The 26,902-nt window shown below is 39.7% G+C and overlaps 1 protein-coding gene across 1 annotated transcript in view; it reads left to right on the top strand.

Moving 5' to 3' along the window:
* The window catches only part of FBN1 (fibrillin 1), a 252,869-nt gene that overhangs the window by 206,716 nt on the left and 19,251 nt on the right, over nucleotides 1–26,902 (top strand). The window contains exons 50-60 of the mRNA XM_068551179.1: nucleotides 2,035–2,160; nucleotides 5,951–6,100; nucleotides 6,446–6,511; nucleotides 6,786–6,902; nucleotides 9,339–9,458; nucleotides 11,424–11,546; nucleotides 12,845–12,976; nucleotides 14,897–15,022; nucleotides 15,600–15,806; nucleotides 17,651–17,776; nucleotides 18,046–18,168. Of these exons, the coding sequence (XP_068407280.1) occupies nucleotides 2,035–2,160; nucleotides 5,951–6,100; nucleotides 6,446–6,511; nucleotides 6,786–6,902; nucleotides 9,339–9,458; nucleotides 11,424–11,546; nucleotides 12,845–12,976; nucleotides 14,897–15,022; nucleotides 15,600–15,806; nucleotides 17,651–17,776; nucleotides 18,046–18,168 (1,416 nt within the window). The remainder of the gene's footprint in view (nucleotides 1–2,034; nucleotides 2,161–5,950; nucleotides 6,101–6,445; nucleotides 6,512–6,785; nucleotides 6,903–9,338; nucleotides 9,459–11,423; nucleotides 11,547–12,844; nucleotides 12,977–14,896; nucleotides 15,023–15,599; nucleotides 15,807–17,650; nucleotides 17,777–18,045; nucleotides 18,169–26,902) is intronic.

The following is a 26,902-nucleotide window of genomic DNA, read 5'->3' as shown; positions in this document are numbered from 1 at the left end:
TCCCACCTTTAAACAAGTCTGCATCTAATCCATAATGAGTAGGAATTGTCCACTTTTAATATCATCAATGACAAATGTTTATTATGTATCTAATTTAACTCTCAGTCAAGAGATAATATTCTAAATGAAAACACTTTTATCAAAATTAGACCTAAATACAAATTATTGTGTTATTTTACTTCTATTAGAGATCAGCTTTATTCACTCCATGATTAATGCAAAATTACCCTAAAATGAACAGAATGAAAATGTATAGAAAGAAAAATGACTTCCAGAATAGTTCATGAATGTGTTCATTCTAAATCTTTGTCCCTACCCTTATGAAGTTGGCACCTACAGTTTGATTTCTACCGTAACAACAACAAAAACAAAAAGGAGACATCTGAGCATTTTTACAAAAGTTGACTTTTAAGCAAAGGTTGGATGCCGGGGTGGAGGGAGTGTAGGAATGGAGCAGTTCAATCATCAGCAGCAGTTCAGATAATAAGCCACAGGAAACATGATGCAACTATAAATGCAACATGAGAACATGAAATGATGAAGCAGCTAGTTTTGCATTGTACAGGAAGATACTTTGCACTGCACATTTCTAGAAAATCTATTGTGTGGTATTTACAAAATTAAGTCAAGATAACAAAGTTAATATCCTAACTTCCCTTTAGTTGGACCTCGTGGGAATAAAGCTGTGTAATGCGAATACATTTTGGTGTGGGTAGAACTCATTGCACAAACCTGAAAATAAAGAGTCGCAAGATACAAGGGGTATCTGTTTCGTTGAAAAAAAAAAAACTTCCATAAAAATAGCATGGCTCAGAATCAAGACTTACCTCTTTTTCACTACAAATTCCTGCTGAAAGTCGGGGAAAAAGATGGGTACGTCTCTTGGAAAGAGTGGTCATACTTTTTCCACAAGTAGGGTCATCATGTAGTTCACTGACCAAACCAAGACAATTTTGAGGAGGGCACTATTAGTAATGAGTCCAGGTCAACAGGCATAAACTAGGACTCTCCCAGGCAAACTAGAACATACTCGAGCCATTGAAACTTCCCTGCAAACCATCCTTAATTACTCCTTTACAGTAGATAAGGTATATTAACATGCTAAAGGAGACATGCCACAATTATGTGTGTCAAATTCCTATTATCTATATGATAAAAGAAAAACTATAGTCTATACACAGAAGATATTTTTGTGTCTTCAGACAAATTAAACTGCAAATGAGAGACGGGAGCCTCATCTCTTGTGATATCTTTAGTTTGTATTGCATAGGATTATTTTCATGAGTACTAGTGTCCTGGTAGAAGTCATAGTTTTAGGATATTGTAGCATGGGATATTGGGGAAAGGCACTGTGGATAGATGGGTGGAGGGGAACAAATTTGGTTCAAAGGCCTACATCTCTCACGGGGTAACTCATTGGCAGCACAATTAAAATTTCAGAGCGTCTGCTTACTGTGTAGTGGTGAAGTCAGACTCCAGAGTTTCTTGCTTCTTTCCTAGTTTAGGGTGGTATGAAATTACTCCAACTTTTCTAATTATCCAAGAAATTCAGTCTGGGTAAAAGATGTTTCTCACTGCATCCCTAAGAAGGCACTTGCAGAGTCCATTTTTACAATAAGAACCATCAAAACTAGTTTTTTAAAAGTCATCACAGGGACTTCCCTGGCGGTCCAGTGGTTAAGACTTCACCTTCCGATGCAGGGGGTGCAGGTTCGATCCCTGGTCAGGGAGCTAAGATCCCAACATCCTCGTGGCCAAACAACCGAAATGTAAAACAGAAGCAGTATTGAAACAAATTCAGTGAAGACTTTAAAAAAATGGTCCACATCAAAAAAATCTTAAAAAAAAAAAGAAATAAGAAATAAAGTCATCACAGCCTAGAAGTCCACTCACAGCATCATGATACAGGAAAAATCTTCATTGTTAGAAGAGCTTTGAAACTCAGTTACACTTTGTACTTTTACATTGTGCATTTAGTATCCGATGGTGTCTCCATCATGTTTTGACTTTGTTTGACGCATGTACTTCTTTTAGACATTGACGAATGTGTTGAAGAACCAGAAATTTGTGCCTTGGGCACATGCAGCAACACTGAAGGCAGCTTCAAATGTCTGTGTCCAGATGGGTTCTCCTTGTCCTCCACTGGAAGAAGGTGCCAAGGTAAGTGCTTTTGACTTTTGACTTTAGACTTTCATTACTCTGTGTTTATTTGTTGTGGTTTTATTTTTTAAACATGGCGAAGTTTTGATTCTTTGTGAAAGAGAAGATGGAGTGTTTTCATTCATCCAGACGTCTAATGATTACCATATGTCAGAAAGTTCATTTTTACTTTTAAGGTTAAAAACTCATCCATCAAATTATGGTTGCTTGTACAACAACTGTCCTGGCACTTTAAACCTGTCTCTCCCCCTGGGAACACAGATGCTGATAGGTCAGTCAGCAGGGGACCAGCCATGAGCCACTGAACATGGCAAAGCCTGGGGGAAGTTCAGTTACAAGTTCTCTGCCTCTGAAGAGGTAACCTCTGTAAATATGGGCCAAAACCTAGACTTTCAGACAGAAAAGTGCAGATTAACTCATGTGCTCCCATGATATAATGCCTATCTCTTACATCACAAGTTTTCTAAGAAAACAGAGAAATAAATGTGAACCGACCAGGATTCTTGCTGGCCCACAGTCTGTTTTCAGGAATGATACTTGTGAACTTAAAAAAAAAAAATCAAAAGGGGAGCCTGAACTTAAGCATAACACAGTTTATTATGTCTCAGCAAACTACTCAGATTCTACTAAACAATCAATTGTGTGTGTCTGTCTACTTATACAGACTAGTTTAGTGAATTCAGGACAAAAAAAACACACGCAGACAGACATATCCTCCCCCCCCACCCCCGTCCCACCCCCTTCCGGTGGTTTTTTTGTTGTTGTTATATTTTTTTGTTCAGTTTTTTTTCCTTGGTTGTTTTGTTTTGTCTTTTGCTTCCATATTACCAAGTAAGAGGCAATGAATATCATTTAAGATTCCAAATATTGGGCTTAGGGGTCTCAGCCTTGCCATTTATAGCCTAGGGCAAGTCATTTAATCTTTTGGAAGCTCAATTTTCATATTTCTTATTTTTAAACGACAATAAGAATACCCGCCCAACCAGTCTTACTGAATACGTGAAAAAGCTTTGTTCATTTCTGAGTCCTTCATAGGCTCTTGCTATTGTTGTTCAAATTGATTAACTTTGTACTTTTCAACGGGTCATTTGGTCACCTAACATTTAGGGGTGTGAAGGGGGAGAGTTGAGAATTCTCTGTTGGTTTGATCCTGTAGGTAGCTATCAGAGGCCCATGTGGATTTCTGGGTTATGGGTGGGATGGTGCTTGATTCAGGCAAATATTCTGTCTGTATGGTACAGACCAGCCAGATAAATTCTAACTCCTACTCCCTTGTTTTTGTGTGCCTTTGGCTTGGCCGAGTTTGGAAAGAAAGCAGTGAGAAACCAGGTGTGAATCTGCCGATGTGGCAGGCCAGAGGAAATTCATAGGCTATTAATTCAATTTGCACTGGCCTGTCACAGAGCAAGCTAACGCTGCAGGAAGAATCAGCCCAGCTGTGAGCAGCCCTGCCACATGCTCAGCTCCAAGAGGCAGAGCCAGAATTGAGGAATGCAAGCAGGGAAAGTGACTTTTGTAGCTCTGATGAAATTTCAAAGGTCATTAAGGCTCTTTGCAGATAGACCGGTACACAGGCATCCTAGCAAGCCCTCGTTAAAGGATGTGGGCATGCAAAACTCTCTTTCCTGATGCAAGGCACCTTTAATTAAAAAACAAAACCAATTCTAGAGGATCATCACAAGCAAATGTAAATCTCCCAAAGAGCACAGATTTTGCTAGAGCCAGGGCATTAAGAGCTGGGTTTTTACTGTAAGATGACAAATTAGGAGTCAGGCTTCTGTTGACCATAAAATGAGAAAATTCCACAGAACCACAGATAATGTTTTTGAAGGAACAAATGTGATACAGGACTCAGGTGAACAGACCCTGGCACCTAAAGGCCACAGATGTAAATGAGCCACTCCCACTTACAAAGTTCAGTGAAGGGAATTTGTCACTTAGGCTCACTCTAAACTTCATACCTAGATTTTTTTTTCCCGGGGTGAGGTGATAGAGCGGTGTTGGGGAGCTGGGCTGGGGTATGGAATAGGGTCAGTAATGAAAGGAGAAGAGAGTGAGAAAATTAACAGACCAATACTAGCACATGCATGTATCTAGGTTTAAAAGAAACATTACAAGCTGAAAGACAAAGGAGAGAATTGAGTTTTGATATAATTGCTGAGACATTTTTGTGAGTAGTCATTAAATTATATCTTAAGACAGTTGTAGGCATAAATAATAAAAACTGGACCAATAAACACAAAACACTGTATGTGACGATGAACCTGAAGAACAAAGCACATCAAAAGGTGTCCTTCAAGAAACTACAATTTGTTAAATCTTGACACTTCTCAGCAAAGCAACCACTTAAATAGCAGAGATACTGCGGGACAAGGATAGGCTTTTATTGCTCTTCACCTTCAGGAGAATAGTTTGCTGAAAGGTGCCTTTCAGGTCCCAGCCATAATGGATATGAAAATGGAGTAGAAACTAGAGAGATAGTTTATCTAAAAGAGTTGGTAGCCATGAAGAGTTCAACAAGTTCATTGGAGAGGTCAACGGAATTTGACTTATTGGAGCCTGGTAAATGTGGTTGACTGATTGATTGATTGATATTTTTCCTTTAATTCATAAAAAGTTTTCTGCTATGATCTTTGGCAACTCAGTTATTCTTGCCTTGTCTCCTTTTCCGTGAAATAAAAGATGGTGAAATTGTCTTAACTGAAATCAAAGATGGCTATAATAATATGCTACCTGGAATTGAAAACAGTGACAGGAGAGAGCAGACCTGGTCATACATAAAGAAAGGGGGATTGTGCGAAATGGATATGAAAGCATTTCCTTAAAACCTGCAGATTTTAGCCTCTGTGTAACTCAGAGGAGTTTGCAAAGCTTTGGAGGTCAAATTTGAGGGAAAACATACTCCAGGCTCTTGGATGAGCTCACTTTTTAGAGTCACCCAATTTGCTCTATAAGAAATGGAAAAGTCAGTTACCAAAACTGTCAAGCAATTTTGGAGACTGTTGTAGGAACTAGATCCCAGCCCCATGTTCCATGTTGGAGTTACCAAGAAATAACTGATGTTAAAGAAATATATTCTTTGGAAGAACAATTATTCTCCTTCACATCCACCCATCTCCCTGTCCTCCTCTTTACCTTCCCTCTCTCTGTGGAGCTAAATAAGCTTCTGTGTGTGTTCAAGTGTGTACACACACGTGTGTAAAATCTGCAGAAAACCTCACATATGTTTTGTAGACAGAAGCTGCGTGAGTAGCTGCTTCAGTGAAATACCATTGAGTTGTATTTTTGCCAGTCCACAAAATTGCCACATCTTTATTTGCTCTGTGCCTGGAATCTGGGGTTTTATTTTGGCTCCAGGGCTTAGGGGACACAGAATAAACAGCATAGTGTGATATCACAGTGAGTACTAGAACTGGGAGGTCTGCCTTAACTTGTGCTTGCTAAATGTTATACCATCTCTGAATGTCTCCACCCTGAAGTCACTGATGACGTCAGCATTGAAATGTGGCAGTGTTGGTTTTTATTATTCACATCATGTTATTTTGGAACATTGGATAAAATGAGAAATAATAAGGTAAGAGCCACATAGATTTGTTCATCAGCTCTCACTACAGAAGTTACTTACCACTCTAAAGATCTCAGCTCAATTACTATTATAATCACTTAAAAAGTGTGACTTTAGTAATGAGAAGAGATCACATTTAACAGGGTGGATTGTTTCTCACTCAGTATTATACAATAATGACTTAGTAGGAAAGCAGCTGAGGGGTCTCTTGAATTTGTGCTGCAGATTTGCGAATGAGCTACTGTTACGCGAAGTTTGAAGGAGGAAAGTGTTCATCACCCAAATCCAGAAATCACTCCAAACAAGAATGCTGCTGTGCCTTGAAGGGAGAAGGCTGGGGAGATCCCTGTGAGCTGTGCCCCACTGAACCCGATGGTATGTCCACTATCTGCATTTCTCTTTGGCCATTCAAGGTACAGGCTGTAAGACTGTAGACCTTCAAAACGTAAGGCAATTTAATTGTAAGTCCAACTAAAATGTTCACTAAAATTATCTTATCTCAGGAGCTAGGTAGTTATTTTCTTCTGAACTACGTTACGACTCAAAGCTGCCCAAGTAGTAGGTACACCAGCTCTGGGAGCCTTGTTATCTTTCTCTGGTTTCTGGGCTTGGCTTGTTCATCATGTTCCAATACGCGCAGCTTCCACACAGTACTTGGGGAGGAGCCTATAGTTAATTGCCTTTGGCCCACCTATTAACAAGAGTTCATCTCCATCACAGAGGCCTTCCGCCAGATCTGCCCCTATGGAAGTGGAATCATTGTGGGACCCGATGATTCAGCGGTTGGTGAGTGGCTTGTGCTGGATTCTCAGCATTTCTTAATATTTTCAACCAGCCTCTTCCTTGTCCTTTCTCTAGCTGTTATTTCTCCACATTTATCTTGGAAAATTAAGCTCTTTTTTTTTTTTTGGTCTTTTCACTTAGATACCAACTGTATTATTGTATTGCATGTTAATATTGCAATACTAGATGTTTCATCGATTAGGCACTGAAATGATAATTTACCTTTGTGTTTCCAAAAATACATCGTTATTCACTATGTTTTCCTCCTTTGCTTAAGATATGGATGAGTGCAAAGAACCTGATGTCTGTAAACACGGGCAGTGCATCAATACCGATGGCTCCTATCGCTGCGAGTGTCCCTTTGGCTACATTCTGGAAGGGAATGAATGTGTGGGTGAGTAATAAAGCGGTTTCTGTTATTGGGATTTTACAAATCAGAAATTAAGCTATTCAGCATTCACGCTAGGAAGAATAAGTACCAAGATGGGACAGAAATAAGTTTTATATACTTGTTCACATATCATTCATCTAGCAATACCAGCTGAGTCCCCACCACGTACCAGGCACTGTGCTAGGTTCTATGGCTACCGTAGTGAACCAAGCCAACATGGTCCTTCCTTGCATGGACCTTACAGTCTGATGAGGAGGGCACTGAACACATTTGAAGAGATAGTAGAAAGGACAGCGTATATAATGAAAGCCTTTGTGAAATTTAAAGGTAAAAAATTGTTAATGGTCATCATCTTATTCTCTTAGTATGTAAAACACAGAATTTACCCAAATTTTGTTACAGTTAGTACTATGAAAGGCTGTGTACCCAGTGTACATTCCTCTTGTTTTAACCCCCTTATGAAAATTTCAAAGAATGGTTCCTACGGCTGATCTCTGACCTCTTTTATCTAAGAAATCCAAAGCCATTCAGTGTAACCTAAATTAATAATGGCATAAATGCTGAGGGTTTGTCTGTGTCCGTTAGAAGATGTTCTTTCCATATAGGGAATCAGGGCATGAGGTTTTTGTTTGTTTGTTTGTTTTTTAACACCTTTATTGGAGTATAATTGCTTTACAATGGTGTGTTAGTTTCTGCTTTATAACAAAGTGAATCAGTTATACATATACATATGTTCCCATATCTCTTCCCTCTTGCGTCTCCCTCCCTCCCACCCTCCCCATCCCACCCCTCTAGGTGGTCACAAAGCACAGAGCTGATCTCCCTGTGCTATGCGGCTGCTTCCCACTAGCTATCTATTTTACATCTGGTAGTGTATATATATGTCCATGCCACTCTCTCACTTTGTCACAGCTTACCCTTCCCCCTCCCCGTATCCTCAAGTCCATTCTCTAGTAGGTCTGTGTCTTTATTCCCATCTTACCACTAGGTTCTTCATGACTTTTTTTTTTTTTCCCTCTTAGATTCCGTATATATGTGTTAGCATACTGTATTTGTTTTTCTTTTTCTGACTTACTTCACTCTGTATGACAGACTCTAACTCCATCCACCTCACTACAAATAACTCAATTTCGTTTCTTTTTATGGCTGAGTAATATTCCATTGTATATATGTGCCACATTTTCTTTATCCATTCATCCGATGATGGACACTTAGGTTGCTTCCATGTCCTGGCTATTGTAAATAGAGCTGCAATGAACATTTTGGTACATGACTCTTTTTGAATTATGGTTTTCTCAGGGTATAAGGGCATGAGGCTTTAACCACCTTTCTAAGCCTCAGAATGTAATATGGTGCAGATGGATTAAAATATTTCTAATTACCTTACAGCTCTAAAAACCAATGATATTGTGATTTTTATTAACTTGAAAGAGATGTAATATTCTTGAGAGCAAAATGCAATTTCATAGCAGAACAAAAGCAAAGTTGTCAATGTTTTCTATTCAGTATCTTCAGTTAGCGCTACGATGTATATGAGAAATAAGCCTCGTCACCCAGGGTCTCTCTGCCATACCCTCTTGCCCTCACTTGCTGATTTCAGAACCTAACATGAGACATAGTCCTTGATAATAACCCATCGCTCTTCTGTGCTCTAGACAGCTGAGATAGCAATGTTATTTCTCTGAAATGTTCCTTTCCCAAAGGAAGGTACTCTCCCCCAAGAGCTGTGTCAGAATAAGAACAGTCAGTATTCTAGGTGGATGGGTTAGGAGACATACATATTTTCTAGACTTCCTTGGTAAGATTTGTTCTCTCTCCACAGTTGTTTAGAGAGATCATACCCTAAACACATTTCTTTCTAGCCTTTCTTCTGCCTAATGTAAACCATCTGGTTTCAACAAAATCAAGAAAATCTACTTGAATCTTGACTTTATCTTGTGTATTAATTTTGCTTAACCTCTGGTCTCTTATTTTGCGTATGTTTAGTCTTCTATTTTATATCTGGCAAAAATGCATCATGTTTAAGACTTCTTGGAGAATGATGTAATGTAAGGCCAAACTGGAGATGTATTTCTAGCTTTAAGTAAGCGAAAACTTTTGACTTGTGAGAGAAGCCTTGTTTTAACCCTTTGAGTATCTATTCCCAGTAGATGTACTTCATAATGTAGGAGGCTGGGGACACTCATGGTGAAGAGCACTGTAAGGGCTGAGAAGCCCAGGTACCATTACTGTTACTGCCACTGCCACTTAGCAAGTCAAATTTCACAGCTATAAATCTGTGGTAATAAGACACGTGCACTCCTTTCTCAAGGACAGAATGAGAATAAAACAAGATGTTAGAGATCAAAATATTCCGATAGAAAGAAAGGTATTCTCTGAGTCCAAGTCCATTTTTCTCCCAATCCATCATGTTTTGACTACACTTCTGATCACCTGCAGATACTGATGAGTGTTCAGTGGGCAATCCTTGCGGAAATGGAACCTGCAAGAACGTGATTGGAGGTTTTGAATGCACCTGTGAGGAGGGATTTGAGCCTGGTCCAATGATGACTTGTGAAGGTAAGCCTCTTAAACACAGAATAGTTGGTTACATGTTCTGATCATAGGGACAGTAGTTGGTTGATTACAATTCTGAATATTAAATACCACTCAGGGTATATAAAATAAGGAAAATCTGGGCTTGGTGGGCCATGCTATCATTTCTTCTCTATGTGGCCTCCTCTCTGCAGAGAGTATCTGAAAAAGATGTAAGTGGTTCATGGAACAAGTTATGCCGCATCTCATGCAGAGTTCTTGTTGGTGTCTCTACTACTAATACTTATTTTTTATTTTATTAAATTTATTTATTTATTTATTTATTTTTGGCTGTGTTGGGTCTTCGTTGCTGCACACAGACTCTCTCTTTGTTGCGGCGCACAGGCTTCTCATTGCGGTTGCGGTGGCTTCTCTTTGTTGCCGAGCATGGGCTCTAAGTGTGCGGGCTTCAGTAGTTGTGGCACGTGGGCTCAGTAGTTGTGGCACGTGGGCTCAGTAGTTGTGGCTCGCGGGCTCAGTAGTTGTGGCTCACGGGCTGTAGAGCTCAGGCTCAGTAGTTGTGGCGCATGGGCTTAGCTGCTCCACGGCATGTGGGATCTTCCCGGACCAGGGCTCGAACCCATGTCCTCTGCATTGGCAGGCGGATTCTTAACCACTGCGCCACCAGGGCAGTCCTCTACTACTAATATGTAGATACAACACCTGCCTTGTCTACTACCCTCTTTCTTATTTTCCATTCCCCCCCTCCCGCAACCTTTTTTCTTTGTATCCCGTGTGCCCTTTCTTTTTCGATTTCTTTTCTACTCACAGAAACATCTACACACTGAGATAACCACCAATATCCTTTAACCGTCTGGGAGCAATCACAGCAAAAGAGGCTGTCCATACTCTCTAAGCAACTGTCAGTATGCTTGGTAGGATATAAGGAAAGAAAGAGGGATGTAAGGAAAGGGAGGGAGTGTCTAGAATAGTGGTTCTCAAAGGGTGGTCCCTGGATCAGCCACATCAGCATCACCTGGGAACTTGCTAGAAATGCAGATTTTCAGGCCTCGTCCCAGACCTCCTGAATCAGAAACTCTCAGAGTGGGGCCTAGCAGCCCTCCAGGTAATTCTGATGCACTCTCAAGTTGAGAACCACCGGTTTAATAAAAGAATGAAGGGGAGGAGACAGTAAAGTGGGTATTAAAGTGAGCTCTTCATTAGAAATATGACCCATCAATACTCATAGTCAAAGTTGTTGGTGAATTTTTAAATCAAGATCTAGGGTCTCACTGATGTTCTCAGTCAGGACCATTGGCCTTAGGGAGAAACATGATATCAAGATGGTCTGTTTTAACCCTGCTTTTCCAAAACATATTCTGATGGTTCCAAACTATGTAATCTACAGAAATCACTTCTATCTATTAATCTATCATCATTATTATTCCTAGCTATTTAAGGCTATAACTTGGGCATCAGTGTGAAATTATTCAGAACACCATTTTCTTGGGCATAAGAATCACTGTTACTTCACAGGAGCCTCTCTTATTTGGGGAAGGGGAGGTGGTTAATGATATTGGATGGGTTGCTTCTGTTCTGACAGCAGTTGACTTGGCAGTTGTTTTGGCTGAATGGGGTAAAACTGATCCCCACTCCATGTGACTTTAGGGAGAGGCAACTGGTCAACTTGAGACTTCAAAGCCAGGGTTTCAGAAAAGCTCCCAAATGTAGGGTGACCTGTAATTTCTCATCCAGCTAAATAACAGTTAATAGTTACACCAGCACAATAGGCATAAACTTGAGTTTGTACTGGAAGAGGCAAGATGTATGATCACCCTACTTATACCAATTATAAAATAACCAACTCAGTTTTATAATTCTTTGAACATCAAAGACTGCTTGGCCTATCCATGTTTATGACAATAAAGCATTACCACTTTTGCTAAAAGTATATTCCTTGTTTCGGTTGATGCCTATGATCCATTATTCTCTTACTACGTTCCGCCACAGATATAAACGAGTGTGCCCAGAATCCTCTGCTCTGTGCTTTCCGATGTGTGAACACTTACGGCTCCTATGAATGCAAATGTCCCACTGGATATGTTCTGAGAGAAGACAGAAGAATGTGCAGAGGTGAGACACTCATGTTCAAGGTCATCTAAGCCAGGGAGCCCTAACTTTGTCTATGATGGGAGGCGTCCCTCCAAAGCTTCCCATCAGTAGAGGAAGGCTGGGAATCGGGGAACACTGCTGTAGTCCGTGGATAGTATGGGGGTTGTCATTGCTACCTTTTCTCCTAAATTGTAGCTTAAAGCTGAGTCGAGGGCTGCACTACAGATCCTTTATAGTTCACCATGCACTGCATGCCTGTGACATGCCAGCCATTCTGCAAGGTGTGAAGGTATAAAGAAAAAAAAAGACATTTCCCCACATGCAAGAAGCTCAATATGAAGAGGTTGAGACAGATATAAATAATCATATCCCAGTATGATAACTGAGAACACAAAAGAAGGAATATGAATATTAAAAAATAATCCCCATCACTAAGGAATATCATAGTCCAAGAATGGGGTAACACATGGAATCTACTTTAAACAATGCTTACTGTGAACACCTGCAATTTCCAAAGTACTGGACTAAGCTCTGTTATACAAAGATGGGTAAATCCTGGGGATCCTTGAAGAGCTCTGATTTGCTCCTCCCAAAGTCTTAAATGAGCAGATATCTGTTCTCCTCAAATGGCTTAAATAGACTTTTTCTTAAAGGTAGGAGAATTCCCTAAGTGAGAGCTCCATGTCACGTGCAGGCTAAAGTCCAGATTTTTCAGCTCAGATAATATAACGGGGAAAGATAAAGAGAGGGAAATGCCATAGGACAGAAAGTAATGAATGAAGAAGAGCCACACTTCCAGAAAAAAAGGAAATGGAGGGAAGAACCAGTAGAGAAGAAGATATTTGTGGATGCTTGTCTTTTCCTCAAAGTATAAAAACCAAAACTTTCATTATTATATTTCACAATGATTCTAATATATTATTCTGACATTAAGATATAATCTATTATATTGTTATAAGTACTGTATAATGGAAGCTTTGGTTTATTATTATATCAGTATGATAATGCTGTTGTTATAATTATCATCATATTATGAAAGCCTTTTATAAGGCCTTTTTAGTTCAATCCGTCAAAAAGAATTGGAAATCACACTTCCTGCCTTTGAAGAATTTATCAGAGAGAAATGTCTTCATTAAGTTCAAAGGGGGTTAGAAGACTCCTTCCCATCTTAAGAGACCACCTCCCAACAATGCAAAAGGAAGTAGGTTAATGCTGAAATAGTGTCAATGAAAACTGGTTACTGAATACCATTTTGTGTTTAAAAGGCAGGAAATTAAGGCAGCTCCTTTTATGAATTTGTGGTTGTACATTCTTTCCAGATGAGGATGAGTGTGAAGAGGGAAAACACGATTGTGCTGAAAAACAGATGGAATGCAAGAACCTCATCGGCACGTACATCTGCATCTGTGGACCCGGGTATCAGCGAAGACCCGATGGAGAAGGCTGCGTAGGTAAGGGCATCCCCACCAAAGGAGCTTTGAACGAGTGGGAAGTGACTGACAAAGGACAGAAGAGACGTGGGCTCTGAGTCCTTGTGGACACTGTGTTCTTCTCGCCTCTCTTACCTCATATCATGACTTCCCGTAGAGGTCCCCTTGCCTCTCGATTATCTATGAATTCCCCCAGCAACATCCTTCTCTTCCTCTGAGCTGGCCTCTGCCTGCTTTCTAGGCCCATTTTGCTGCCAGGATTAGAAGACCAGGTTATTTCCTCTAGTCCCTTCCTTTACCGTTTTTATACTCCTTTGTTGTTTTGGGGTCAGTTCTTTCCACCACGTTGGAATACCTCTCTATTGACTTAACTTTCTACCATCCCCCTGACATTGAGTCCAGATGCCTGGTCCCTGTGAACCGGGAGCATTACTAGACCACGGGGATCTACATCCAGAGAAACTCGTCTTGTCTAGATTGAGGCCCAGGCACTGGTATTTTTTTTTAAAGCTCCCCAGGTGATTCTAATGTGGCTTCAGCCTTGAAAACCATAGTAGACCAGGGACTGGCAAACCACAGCCCTAGGGCCAAATTCAGCCTGGCAGTCCGCCAGCTGTCTTTGTAAATAGACTCATATTGGAACCCAGCTGTAACCATTCATTATTTTCCATGGCTGTCTTCATGCCACAATAGCAGAGCATAGTGGAGCAGTTGCAACAAGAGATCAAATGGCCTGCAAAGCCTAAACTGTTGACTGTATATTATATAGTAATACTATAACATTACTGTTACTTACAGAAAAAGTTTCCTGACCTCTGCTTTAGTCAGTAAATATAAGAAAAAAATACTAGAAAATTCCCACATGTATCCTTTTCCTTTTTAATATTCAATCAATCAATCACATCAGGAAAGTATATTGTATGTTGTTGGTCAAGAAGCTTAAGAAACTCATTGTCCTCTTACTCTGTAAGATACAGAATTAAACAGAAGTTGAAGAGCAGACTTTCAAAGCACAGGAAAAGCATGTGGATTTATGATCATACACTGGATCTTCTGGGATCAGTGGTTTTCAGCCTCAGGTGCACACTGGAATCACTCAGATATTCTGATGTAATTGGTATCAGGGTGGCCTTGGCATTGGGAATTTTGAGCTGTTTTAACGCTGTTCTGGATGTCACCTTCCAAGCCTCTGCCTCTCGTAAGGAGATCTCTGCCTCAGGGGCTTGAAACTATTCTCAGTTGGAAGCGCCTAGGCAAATTACTTTACGATCTTTCTAAACAATCATAAGACTCTCCAGCTATTTTAAGGCTTTTTTTTAAACCTGGGAGACTGAATTAGGATTCCTTAATATTATTGAAGTATTATAATAAGCATACTCTACACTGAATCAGAAGATTAGTATAGATAAACTCCCTCAGGTCAAAACTGACCATCACAGACATTATTCTAGTGAAGTATTGTAATATTTCTTTAACAGATTGATCTTAAGGTTTTTTTCCCTTCATTTAAAATAATCCTTTGAGAATCCTCTACATGTACAGATATGGAAAGTTTTAAATTTTATTAAGTGAAAAATGTAAATGTACCTAAAATGCTATCATCTGTTTAAGTATATAAAAATGCTATCAATTATGTTTTTAAAAGGGTGGAGGTACACGCATGAATGGTTGTATTTGTTTGTATGGGCATAACTCATCTCTAGAAGGATACTTTAGAAACTGGCAGTAGCAGTGGTTGCTTCCCAGGAGAGGAGTTTGGTGGCTGGGGAAAGGGGAGGGAGGGGCACATTGGCTGAATATTCTTTTGTACCTTTTGAATTTGGAACAATGTGAGTAGGTTACCTATTCACAAACTAAATTTTTAAAAGAAAAAGAATCCATCTTTGTACAAAGCAGACAGATGACTCCTCTTGTTTTTGGTCCTTCAATTAAACCACACAGATGAGAATGAATGTCAGACCAAGCCTGGGATCTGTGAGAACGGGCGCTGCCTCAACACCAGGGGGAGCTATACCTGCGAGTGCAATGATGGCTTCACAGCCAGCCCCACCCAGGATGAGTGCCTTGGTGAGTACAGATGACAGGATGCTTTTGTAACCCCCCACTGGGACACTTGAAACCAGATCTCTTATTTGAAATGATAGAAACTGTTGAAATTTGAGCAAGGGTTAGAAATGTTCCTATTTTGGAGATGACTCAATGACCGTGATTGTCCATTGGGTTTAGCACCACCCTGCCGCTAAATTCTTCCTTTGCTAATTGTATCATCATTGAATCACTTGCTTGGAATTTCTTTCTCAGCTGCCTCTTTAAGCCCTTGATGCTCAGGATCCGTTTCCAAGTGTTTCTCTGCCCCCCTCTATAGCATGACTATTCCCCCATATTTCTGGGAGCAGACAGAGTGATAACCTTGTTGAGGCCAATGCCTTTCTGCCCACTTACTGAATTTCTCGTCTTTCTTGTTTTCCCCAGATGTCATCCTTTCTCTCTTACTGCCGTTTCCAGCTTTCCCTTCTTGCTCCTTCTCACCCAGGGTAAAGTGTTACATCCTTCTTGGGTTTTATATCTGACCAAATTCTGAATACCTTGTTATGCTCCTAACATTCCCCCAAATTTTCTCTTTGCAATATCATGTCCCTTCCAGACAACCGGGAAGGGTACTGCTTCACAGAGGTGCTCCAAAACATGTGTCAGATCGGCTCAAGCAACAGGAACCCAGTCACCAAGTCTGAATGCTGCTGCGACGGAGGGAGAGGCTGGGGTCCCCACTGTGAGATCTGCCCTTTCCAGGGCACTGTGGCTTTCAAAAAACTCTGCCCCCATGGCCGAGGGTTTATGACCAATGGAGCAGGTAACTTTATTTTGTTCTGATTTTTGACCAACAGAGCAGGTACTTCATTTATGGTCCAAAAATACTTTCAGGGAATTTGTTTCATGAAGAACAGATGAGAATACAGAATCTATAATATGGGCCTAGGCTGAGTTGCATAGTATAGGTTGACAAAAAGTCTTCATTATGGTATTTTAGATATTCAACTTCATGTTGCCAAAGCGTCCTTGGTCTGATTAAATTGTGTGTGCTTGAGTCCCTGCCTCTGCATTACGAGTCCTCAACTTTTCAAGCCAAAGTTTGTTGTGAGTCAGTCAGTTACTGGTTACTCACTCAGAATATAATTTTTTAGATAAACTTTGGAATAAGTGATCACTAAATTCCTAAACTAGTCCACCAATGTGTATTTTATCTCATAAAATTGGCTGAAATATACTGCATGAAAGAAGTATAAACAACGCTGATACACAGTCAGCCTTCCATGTCTGTAGGTTCCACATCCGTAGATCCAACCAACCCTGGATTGATGATATCGATTCGAGGTTGATTGATTGAACCTGCAGTGCCAACTATACTATGCCATTTTATACAAGGGACTTGAGCGTCCGTGGATTTTGGTATCAGTGAGGGGGTCCTGGAACCAATGCGCTGGATATGGAGGGGCGATTGTATTGGCAATTAAGACAATTGCCTCTGGAAAAGTGCAAGCTGCTTGAACTTGCGAGGGATGAGGAAGCTGTTGAGGTGTCTGAGGCAACTCTGAATAACAAATTTCAGGCCTGTGTTTATCAACAGTAACTGCAATTGTTTTTAGTCTCATGAAAGAGAAAGGAGAAAGACTTTTTGAGCTCCTTGGGAGGAAATCAGAAGTGAGAGGAGAAGAAAGAGATTAAAGAGGATTTGTGTTCATGTTAGAAAGATGTGGCTAACGGTGGACTAACAGAACTGGATGTGGTAAAAGACGGAATAGATAAGATGGAATGACCAAAAAGCAGTTTATGATTCTTTGGAGGATATGAAAATGAGATGGTGGAAAGACTCATTTCTTGAGACCAACACGGGTATGCTAAATTGCACTTCAGAGTAAACTTGAAAAAAAATCAGGAAAAGTAAGAGCTGTTGATAGAAAATGGTTACTTGGCAATCAAAGGCTAAGAACTCACTTGGTATTGGCATCCCGCCAAGCAGTAAGGAAACAGATGGGTCAAGATATGGGGGACAGTGTCTTTAATGCCCAACAGTACATATTGACCAAATCTTTCTCCCTGTGGTGGAGCTGTGAGTAAGGGTCTCTCTTCCCTAGCAGGCTGCAAAAACTCAGCCCAGCCATCCACTGATGCCTCCCTCAACCAAAGGAGGGAAGTTTGGTCCCATTTCCCCAGTAGTATGCAGTTTGTTATTTTTCAGGATTAACTTTAAACACAACAAAAAGAATAGAAAGAAAACTTTCCTTATTTTGGACATACACTATTAGAAGAAAATGGGATTTTCTTATCAAAAGGATCTTCTGCTGTGATTCATTTACGAGATGTCTGGAGGAGGCAAGCTTGATGGCATGAGATGGAGCAAGGAGCTAAATATGTCTAGATGAGATGGTTGTTCTCCGGACCCAATGGAGAAAAACAATATAAATTTAGAAGAGCAATTATTAAGTTTTCCCCTAGAGTCTAATAAAGTTATTCATTTCCCTTTCAATATAGTTACCATTACATATGAAACTTATGCTGTCATCCCTTTGGTTTAATTCCTTAGGTCCATAATATAGTCACACAGTTTTAGTATTTACAGTGAAGTGACCCCTATGTATGAATGTTGTCCACTTTATAATGTCTTTCTCATTTTACTTTCTACTCATTACATTATAGATATTGATGAGTGCAAGGTTATTCATGACGTTTGCCGGAATGGGGAATGCGTCAATGACAGAGGATCGTATCACTGCATTTGTAAAACTGGCTATACTCCAGATATAACCGGAACTGCCTGCATAGGTAAGTGCTCTATTTCTGATGCTCAGGTTTATTCCCAGGTGGAAATTGTACATTATGGTGGGAAAAAAAAAACAAAAAAAAACCCTCAAACTAAAAATCTAGAAAGCCTGTGTACTTTCTTAAGGAAATGTAAGACAGTGATCAAAGACTACACAGAATTTACTTTTTCCTTCTTCAAAACTAGGATTCTTTGTTAGATGCTGTGGGTATTGAGCATTTAGGCATCTTTTTAGATGATGGGCGGTCACATTGTATCTCTTTGATCATAGATCTGAATGAGTGCAACCAGGCCCCCAAACCCTGCAATTTTATCTGCAAGAACACAGAAGGGAGTTACCAGTGTTCATGCCCGAAAGGCTACATTCTTCAGGAGGATGGAAGGAGCTGCAAAGGTAAAGTAGAATTTGCCTTCACCCACTCATCTGTCTCGTGGGCACATGGTTGCATTCCTTGTGCCTTCGAGGGATCCAAAGCTGAAAGACCCTCTCTGCGGGCAAGAAGTGCTTCCCTGGGGTAAGTGCCTCCCTGTGACCCACCTCCTTTTCTGGTTGGAGGGAGGCTGAGGCCAGGGAGATTGCAGAGGACCAGTGGCAGCAGCTATCCTCACTGCCTGCCCCATGGGCATCCATGGGGGACGTCCATGAGCATCTCAGACAGCAGGGCCAGCTCTCCAAGGCTCAAGTGGATCAGACACCTGATCACATTAATGCAATAAATAGAAAACAGAAAGGATGTAATCAGTCTATTCGATAACTATATAGCCCAGCATGGTCCTGCCTACCTCGGGTTAATCAGTGCCATGATCCTAGAGAACACTGTGCCTAATTAAGTAAACACTTTGTCTAGGTTTTTGTTCTGCAAAATAGGGCCATTCCTGACCCCCAGCAGCTTATTTGAGACACAGATATTACAAAGAATTAAGAAACAGCAAAACTCTCTGCAGAAATTCCTGATCAACCAGAAGTTATCCTTTGCAAAATTATATTGGTATAAATTTGTTCTTGTAATAAGAACTTCACATATTGAGTGAATAGCACAAGTGAGTCAGACTCAAGGATAATTTGAAGAAGGAAAGGTAGACCAGATGGCAGAATAAGAGTTAGTGTGTTCTGCCATGAAGCCTGGAAGGAGAAAAAGGGAAGTAAAGGAAGTTAAATGGTAGGATGGAGTGGAAGAGGAGAGCAAAGAGAAGTAGAGCCATCAACCCTTTTCCTCTGTCTGCTGAAAGGGGGAGAGTTAAGAGGCAGATAATACAGGATGACATATGGACAATGCTAGAAATTTTCCTGTGCAGCACAAGTCCTATATAATCCTGCAGTATGTGGAGAGGAAGTTGAGAGAGCTACTCAAAAATTCTGTCTTAAAACATAGAACTTTTATTCTACATCTGTGGATCACAGTGAGTTCTGGGCAGCGTGAGGCTACAGCTCACAGCCACAAAATTATTTGTGTAAATGAAAAACCAACTTCAGGGGAAAAAATGTCTCTCGGTGTGTATACTATCTGTACGAATCAAAACAAATTTACAGCGTCTTTCTAACTTGTGGGGGCAGAAAATCCTAAAAATTTCTAGCAATTAAGAGACGGAAAATGAAAATAAATGTATAGTAGTAGTTATGTTCTTTTACAATGTATTAATATGAAAAACATCTGTAATACTCTGATTTTAGGAATACAAAAAAATTTTACAGATCTACTTACAATATAAGACTCTTTCTCCTATTTTTCTCATAAGGTCTAAATTCTTCTACATACTTGGCATATATGACTAAATATCAAAATGAGTGGTGCAGATACAGGTACTATTGAAACAGAGGAAAGAGGCTAGAAGGATGACCCCAGGGGAAATGAAGGACCAGCACTCACCCCATGAGAGATGGGTAGGAACCAAGTAAGAGGAAAGAAGGGGATTCTTGGATTCCCCTTCTTGGATGTGAAAACAGCAAGTGTTGCTGTTCTTAGTGGTGTAGTTAAAGATAGTATTGTGAGGTTGGAGACAGAGACAAGGTGGTAGGTTAGAAGGATGTGAGCTCCCCTCTTCTTACGAAAACACCAAAATCACAACTGCCTGCTGAACAACTATTCACAAAAAAACCCCACTGGAACCTACCAAAAAATATACATTAAGTCCCCTACATACAAATAATTTCCATTCCGAGAGTGCGTTTGTAAGTCTAATTTGTTCATTAAGTCCAACAAAGTTAGCCTAGGTACACAACTAACACAATCAGCTATATAGTACTGTACTGTAATAGTTTTATAATACTTTGCACACAAATAATACATAAAAAAACAAACACAAAAAATAAACATTTTTAATCCTACAGTATAGAACCTTGAAAAGCACAGTAGTACCAGCTACACCAGTGCTGTTTTTACACTTGCTTCCAGACATCCTGGGCTTGAAATAAAGATACTGTACAGTACTGTATTCTATACAGTACTGTACAGTAAAGTACACAAAGGCACAACCACTTGTAGGGGATGCACCCAAGACAATGTACACCAGACACATGAACTAACTTACATGATTGATTGGACATGTGAATGCACATTTGCATCTTTCAAAGTTCGCAACTTGAAGGTTCATATGTAGGGGACTTCCTGTATCCTACATCCAAAGACAAAGAAGAAGCCAGAATGAGATGGTAGGAGGGGCGCAATCACGGTGAAATCAAATCCCACACACACTGGGTAGGTGACCCACAAACTGGAAAATAATTATACCACAGAAGTTCTCCCACAGGAGTGAAAGTTCTGAGCCCGACACTGCCTCCCCAGCCTGGGGGTCTGGCAATGCAAAGAGGATCCCCCAGAGAAACTGGCTTTGAAGGCCAGTGGGGTTTGACTGCGGGAATTCTACAGGACTGGGGAAAACAGAAAATCTGCTCTTGGAGGTGCACACAAGATCTCATGTGCACCAGGACCCAGTGAAAACAGCAGTGATCTCATAAGAACCTGGGCCAGACCTACCTGCTGGTAATTGGAGGGGTCTCCTGCAGAGGTAGGGGTGACTGTAGTTCACAGTGGGGACAAACACTGGAGGTGGTGGTTCTGGAGAGTACTGATTGGCATGAGCCCTCCTGGACACTGCCTTTATCTCACCAAGACCTGGCCCCACCCAACATCCTGTAGGCTCCAGTGCTGGGACACCTCAGGCCAAACAACCAACAGGGCAGAAACACAGCCCCACCCATCAACAGACAGGCTGCATAAAGTCTTCCTGAGTAAACAACTGCCCACTAAACACACCCCCTGACACAGCACTGCCCACCAGAGGGATAAGACACACCTCCACCCACCAGTGGGCAGGAACCAGTCCCTCCCATCAGGAAGCCTGCACAAGCCTCTTAGACAGGCCTCATCCACCAGGGGGCAGACAGCAGAAGCAAGAAGAACTACAACCCTCCAGCCTGCAGAATGGAAACCACAATCAATCACAGAAAGTTAGACAAAATGAGACAGCAAAGGCATATGTCCCAGATGAAGGAACAAGATACAAATCCCAGAAGAACAACTAAATGAAGTGGAGATAGGCAATCTACCTGAAAAAGAATTCAGAGTAATGATAGTAAAGATGATCTAAGATCTTGGAAAAAGAGTGGAGGCACATACTGTGAAGATACAAGAAATGTTTAACAAAGACCTGGAAGAACTAAAGAACAAACAGGCAGAGATGAACAATACAATAACTGAAATAAAAAATACACTAGAAGGGATCAATAGCAGAATAACTGAGGCAGAAGAACGGATAAGTGACCTGGAAGACAGAATGGTGGAAATCACTGCCATGGAACACAATAAAGAAAAAAGAATGAAAAGAAATGAAGACAGTCTAAGAGACCTCTGGGACAACATTAAATGCACCAACATTCACATTATAGGTGTTCCAGAAGGAGAAAAGAGAGAGAAAGGACCTGAGAAAATATTTGAGGAGATAAATAGCTGAAAACTTCCCTAACATGGGAGAGGAAACGGTCACCCAAGTCCAGGAAGCACAGAGAGTCCCAGGCAGGATAAACCCAAGGAGGAACACACCGAGACACATAGTAATCAAACTGACAAAAATTAAACACAAAGGAAAATATTAAAAGCAAGAAGAGAAAAGAAACAACATACAAGGAAACTCTCAGCTAATTTCTCAGCATAAACTCTGCAGGCCAGAAGGGCACAATATATTTAAAGTGATGAAAGGGAAAAACCTACAACTGAGAATACTCTACCCGGCAAGCCTGTCATTCAGATTCAGAGAAATCAGAAGCTTTACAGACAAGCAAAAGTTAAGAGAATTCAGCACCACCAAACCAGCTTTGCAAAAAATGCAAAAGGAACTTCTCTAGGCTGAAAAGCAAAGGCCACAACTAGAAACAAGAAAATTATGAATGGAAAAGCTCACTGGTAAAGGCAAACATACAGTAAAGGTAGGAAATCACCTACACCCAAATAGGATATCAAAACGAGCAATGGTGAGACAAGGAGAGTACAAATGCAGGATGTTGGAAATGCATTTGAAATTAAAAGACCAGCAACTTAAAACAATCTTGTTTATATATAGACTGCTATATCAAAACCTCATGGTAACCACAAACTGAAAATCTGCAATAGATACACAAAAAAGAAAGAGGAATCCAAGAGAACAAAAGAGGAAGGGAAGAGAAAAGACCCTCAAAAACAAAGAAAAAACAATTTTTAAAACAGCAATAAGAACATACATATTGATAATTACCCTTAAGTGTAAATGGATTAAATTCTCCAACTGAAAGACGTAAACTGGCTGAATGGATAGAAAAACAAGACCTGTATATATGCTGTCCACAAGACACCCACTTCATATCTAGGGACACATACAGACTGAAAGTGAGGGGTTGGAAAAGGTATTCCATGCAAATGGAAATCAAAAGAAAGCTGGTAGTAGTACTCATATCAGACAAGATACACTTTAAAATAAAGACTGTTACAAGAGACAAAGACAAAGGAGGACACTACATAATGATCAAGGGATCAATCAAAGAAGATATAACAACTGTAAATATATATGCACCCAACATAGGAGCACCTCAGTATATAAGGCAAATACTTACAGCCATAAAAGGAGAAACTGACAGTAACACAATACTAGTGGGGGACTTTAACACCCCATTTGCATCAATGGAGAGATAATCCAGACAGGAAATCAATAAGGAAACATAGGTCTTAAATGACACATTAGACCAGATGGACTTAATTGATAGCTACAGAGCATTTCATCTGAAAGCAACAGAATACACATTCTTCTCAAGTGCACATGGAACATTCTCCAGGATAGATCACGTGGTGGGCCACAAAGTGAGCCTTAGTAAATTTAAGAAAATTGAAATCATGTAAGGCATCTTTTCCAACCACAACACTATGAGATTAGAAATCAACTAAAAGAATGTGGAGGCTAAACAATATGCTACTAGGGGCTTTCCTGGTAGTCCAGTGGCTAAGACTCTGCACTCCCAATGCAGGGGGCCCAGGTTCAATCCCTGGTCAGGGAACTAGATCCCACATGGTGCAACTAAAGATCCTGCATGCCACAACTAAAAGATCCCACAAGTAGCAACAAAGATCCCATGTGCCACAACTAAGACGCGGCACACCCAAATAAATATTTAACAATATGCTACTGAACAACCAATGGATCATTGAAGAAATAAAAGAGGAAATCAAAAAATATCTAGAGACGAATGAAAATGAAAATACGACAATCCAACACCTACAGGACGCAGCAAAAGCATTTCTAAGAGGGAAGTTTATAGCAATACAATCTTACCTCAGGAAACAAGAAAAATCTCAAGTAAACAACCTAACCTTACACCTAACTCAACTAGAGAAAGAAGAACAAACAAAACCCAAAGTTAGTAGAAGGGAAGAAATCAAAAAGATCAGAGCAGAAATTAATGAAATAGAGATGAAGAAAACAATAGAAAAGATCAATGAAACTAAAAGCTGGTTCTTTGAAAAGATAAAATTGATAAACCTTTAGCCAGACTCATCAAGAAAAAAAAGGGAGAGGGCTCAAATCAATAAAACTAGAAATGAAAAAGGAGAAGTTACAACTGACACCACAGAAATACAAAGGATCATAAGAGACTGCTACAAGCAACTGTATGCCAATAAAATGGACAACCTAGAAGAAACAGACAAATTCTTAGAAAGGTACAATCTCCAAAATCAGAACCAGGAAGAAACAGAAAATATGAACAGACCAATCAAAAGTACTGAAATTGAAACTGATTTAAAAAACCCCAACAAACAAAAGTTCAGGACCAAATGGCTTCACAGGCAAATTCTATCAAACATGTAGAGAAGAGTTAACACCTAGCCTTCTGAAACTGTTAGAAAAAAATTGCAGAGGAACACTCCCAAACTCATTCTATGAGGCCACCATCACCCTGACACCAAAACCAGGCAAAGATACCTCCAAAAAAGAAAATTACAGGCCAATATCATTGATGAACTTAGATGTAAACATCCTTAACAAAATACTAGCAAACCAAATCCAACAATACATTAAAAGGATCATACACCATGATCAAGTGGGATTTATCCCAGGGATGCAAGGATTTTTCCACATCTGCAAATCAATCAGTGTGATAGACTACATCAACAAATTGAAGAATAAAAACCATATAATCATCTCAATAGATTTGCATAAAAATCTTTTGACAAAATTCAAAACCCATTTATGATTTAAAAAAAAAAAAAAAAGAACTCTCCAGGAATTGGGCATAGAGGGAACATACCTCAACATAATAAAGCCCATATATGACAAACCTACAGCTAACGTCATTTTCAATGGTGAAAAGCTAAAACCATTTCCTCTAAGATTAGGAACAAAAAAAGAATGTCCACTCTCGCCACTTCTATTCAACATAGTTGTGGAAGTCCTAGCCATAACAATCAGAGGAAAAAAAGAAATAAAAGGAATCCAAATTGGAAAAAAAGTAAAACTGTCACTGTTTGCAGATGACATGATGCTATACATAGAAAATCCTAAAGATGCTACCAGAAAACTACTAGAGCACATCAGTGAATTTGTTAATGTTGCAGGATACAAAATTAATACACAGAAATCTGTTGCATTTCTATACATCAACAACAAAAGATCAGAAAGAGAAATAAAAGAAACAATCCCATTTATCATCGCATCAAAAAGAATAATACACCCAGGAATAAACCTACCTAAAGAGGCAAAAGAACCATACTCCGAAAACTAAAAGACACTGATGAAAGAAATCGAAGATGACACACACAGATGGAAAGATATACCATGTTCTTGGATTGGAAGAATCAACATTGTCAAAATGACTGTACTACCCAAAGCAATCTACATATTCAATGCAATCCCTATCAAATTACCAATGGCATTTTTCACACAACTACAACAAAATATTTTAACACTTGTATGGATACACAAAAGATCCCAAATAGACAAAGCAATCTTGGGAAAGAAAAACGGAGCTGGAGGAATCAGGAGGAATCCAGTATAGTCTCACTTCAGACTATACTACAATGCTACAGTCATCAAAACAGTATGGTACTGGCACAAAAACAGAACTATAGATCAATGGAACAGGATAGAAAGCCCAGAAATAAACCCATGCACCGATGGTCAATTAATCTATGATAAAGGAGGCAAGGCTATACAATGGAGAAAAGACAGTCTCTTCAATAAATGGTACCTGGAAAACTGGACAGCTACATGTAAAAGAATGAAATTAGAACAGTCTTGAACACCATACACAAAAATAAACTCAAAATGGATTAAACACCTAAACGTAAGACTTGATACCTTAACTCTTAAAGGAAACCATAGGCAGAACACTTTGACATAAATTGAAACAACATCTTTTTCAATCCGTCTCCTAGAGTAATGGAAATAAAAATAAAAATAAACAAATGGGACCTAATTAAACTCAAAAGCTCTTGCACAGCAAAGGAAAAACCATAAACAAAACGAAAAGACAACCCACAGAATGGGAGAAAATATTTGCAAATGATGCAACCAACAGGGGATTAATCTCCAAAATCTACAAACACCTCATGCAGCTCTGTATCAAACAAACAAACAAACTACCCAATCAAAATATGGACAAAAGATCTAAATAGACATTTCTCCAAAGAGAAATGGAGAAATGTGCCCCTTGGCCGCACAGATTGCCAAGAGGCACATGAAAAGATGCTCAACATCACTAATTATTAGAGAAATGCAAATCAAAACTACAGTGAGGTATCATCTCACACCAGTCAGAATGGCCATCATCAAAAAGTCTACAAATAGTAAATGCTGGAGAGGGTGTGGAGAAAAGTAACCCTCCTACACTGTTGGTGAGAATGTAAATTGGTAGAGCCATTATGGAGAACAGTATGGAGGTTCCTTAAAAAACTAAAAATAGAGCTACCATATGAACCATGGTTCCTTTTGAACCATGGTTTTATCTGGAGAAAACCATGGTTCAAAAGGATACATGCACCCCAATGTTCATTGCAACGCTGTTTACAATAGCCAAGACATGGAAACAACTAAATGTCCATCAATAGAAGAATGGATAAAGAAGATGTGGTACATATATACAATGAAATATTACTTAGCCATTAACAAGAATGAAATAATGCCATTTGCTGCAACATGGATAGACCTGGAGATCATCATACTAAGTGAAGTAAGTCAGACAGAAAAAGACAAATATTTCAATATGAACAATTGCTTATCAATGTAAGCAATATGATATTGCTTATATGTGGAATCTAAAAAAAAAAATCATACAAATGAACTTATTTAGAAAACAGAAACAGACAAACTTAGAAAACAAACTTACGGTTACCAAAGGGGAAAGGTGGGTGGGAGGGACAGATTAGGAGTTTGGGATTGATATATATACACTACTGTATTTAAAATAGACAACCAACAAGGACTGACTCTATAGCACAGGGAACTCCGTTCAATATTCCGCAATAACTTAAATGGGAAAAGAATTTGAAAAAGGATACATGTATATGTATAACTGAATCACTCCGCTGTACACCTGAAAGTAACACAACATTGTTAATCAACTATATACCCCAATATGAAATAAATTTTTTTTAAAAATCACTGAATTG

The sequence above is a fragment of the Eschrichtius robustus genome, chromosome 1, assembly GCF_028021215.1.
Source record: "Eschrichtius robustus isolate mEscRob2 chromosome 1, mEscRob2.pri, whole genome shotgun sequence".
Lineage (NCBI taxonomy): Eukaryota > Metazoa > Chordata > Mammalia > Artiodactyla > Eschrichtiidae > Eschrichtius > Eschrichtius robustus.
This window is presented reverse-complemented; position numbering and strand designations above follow the sequence as displayed.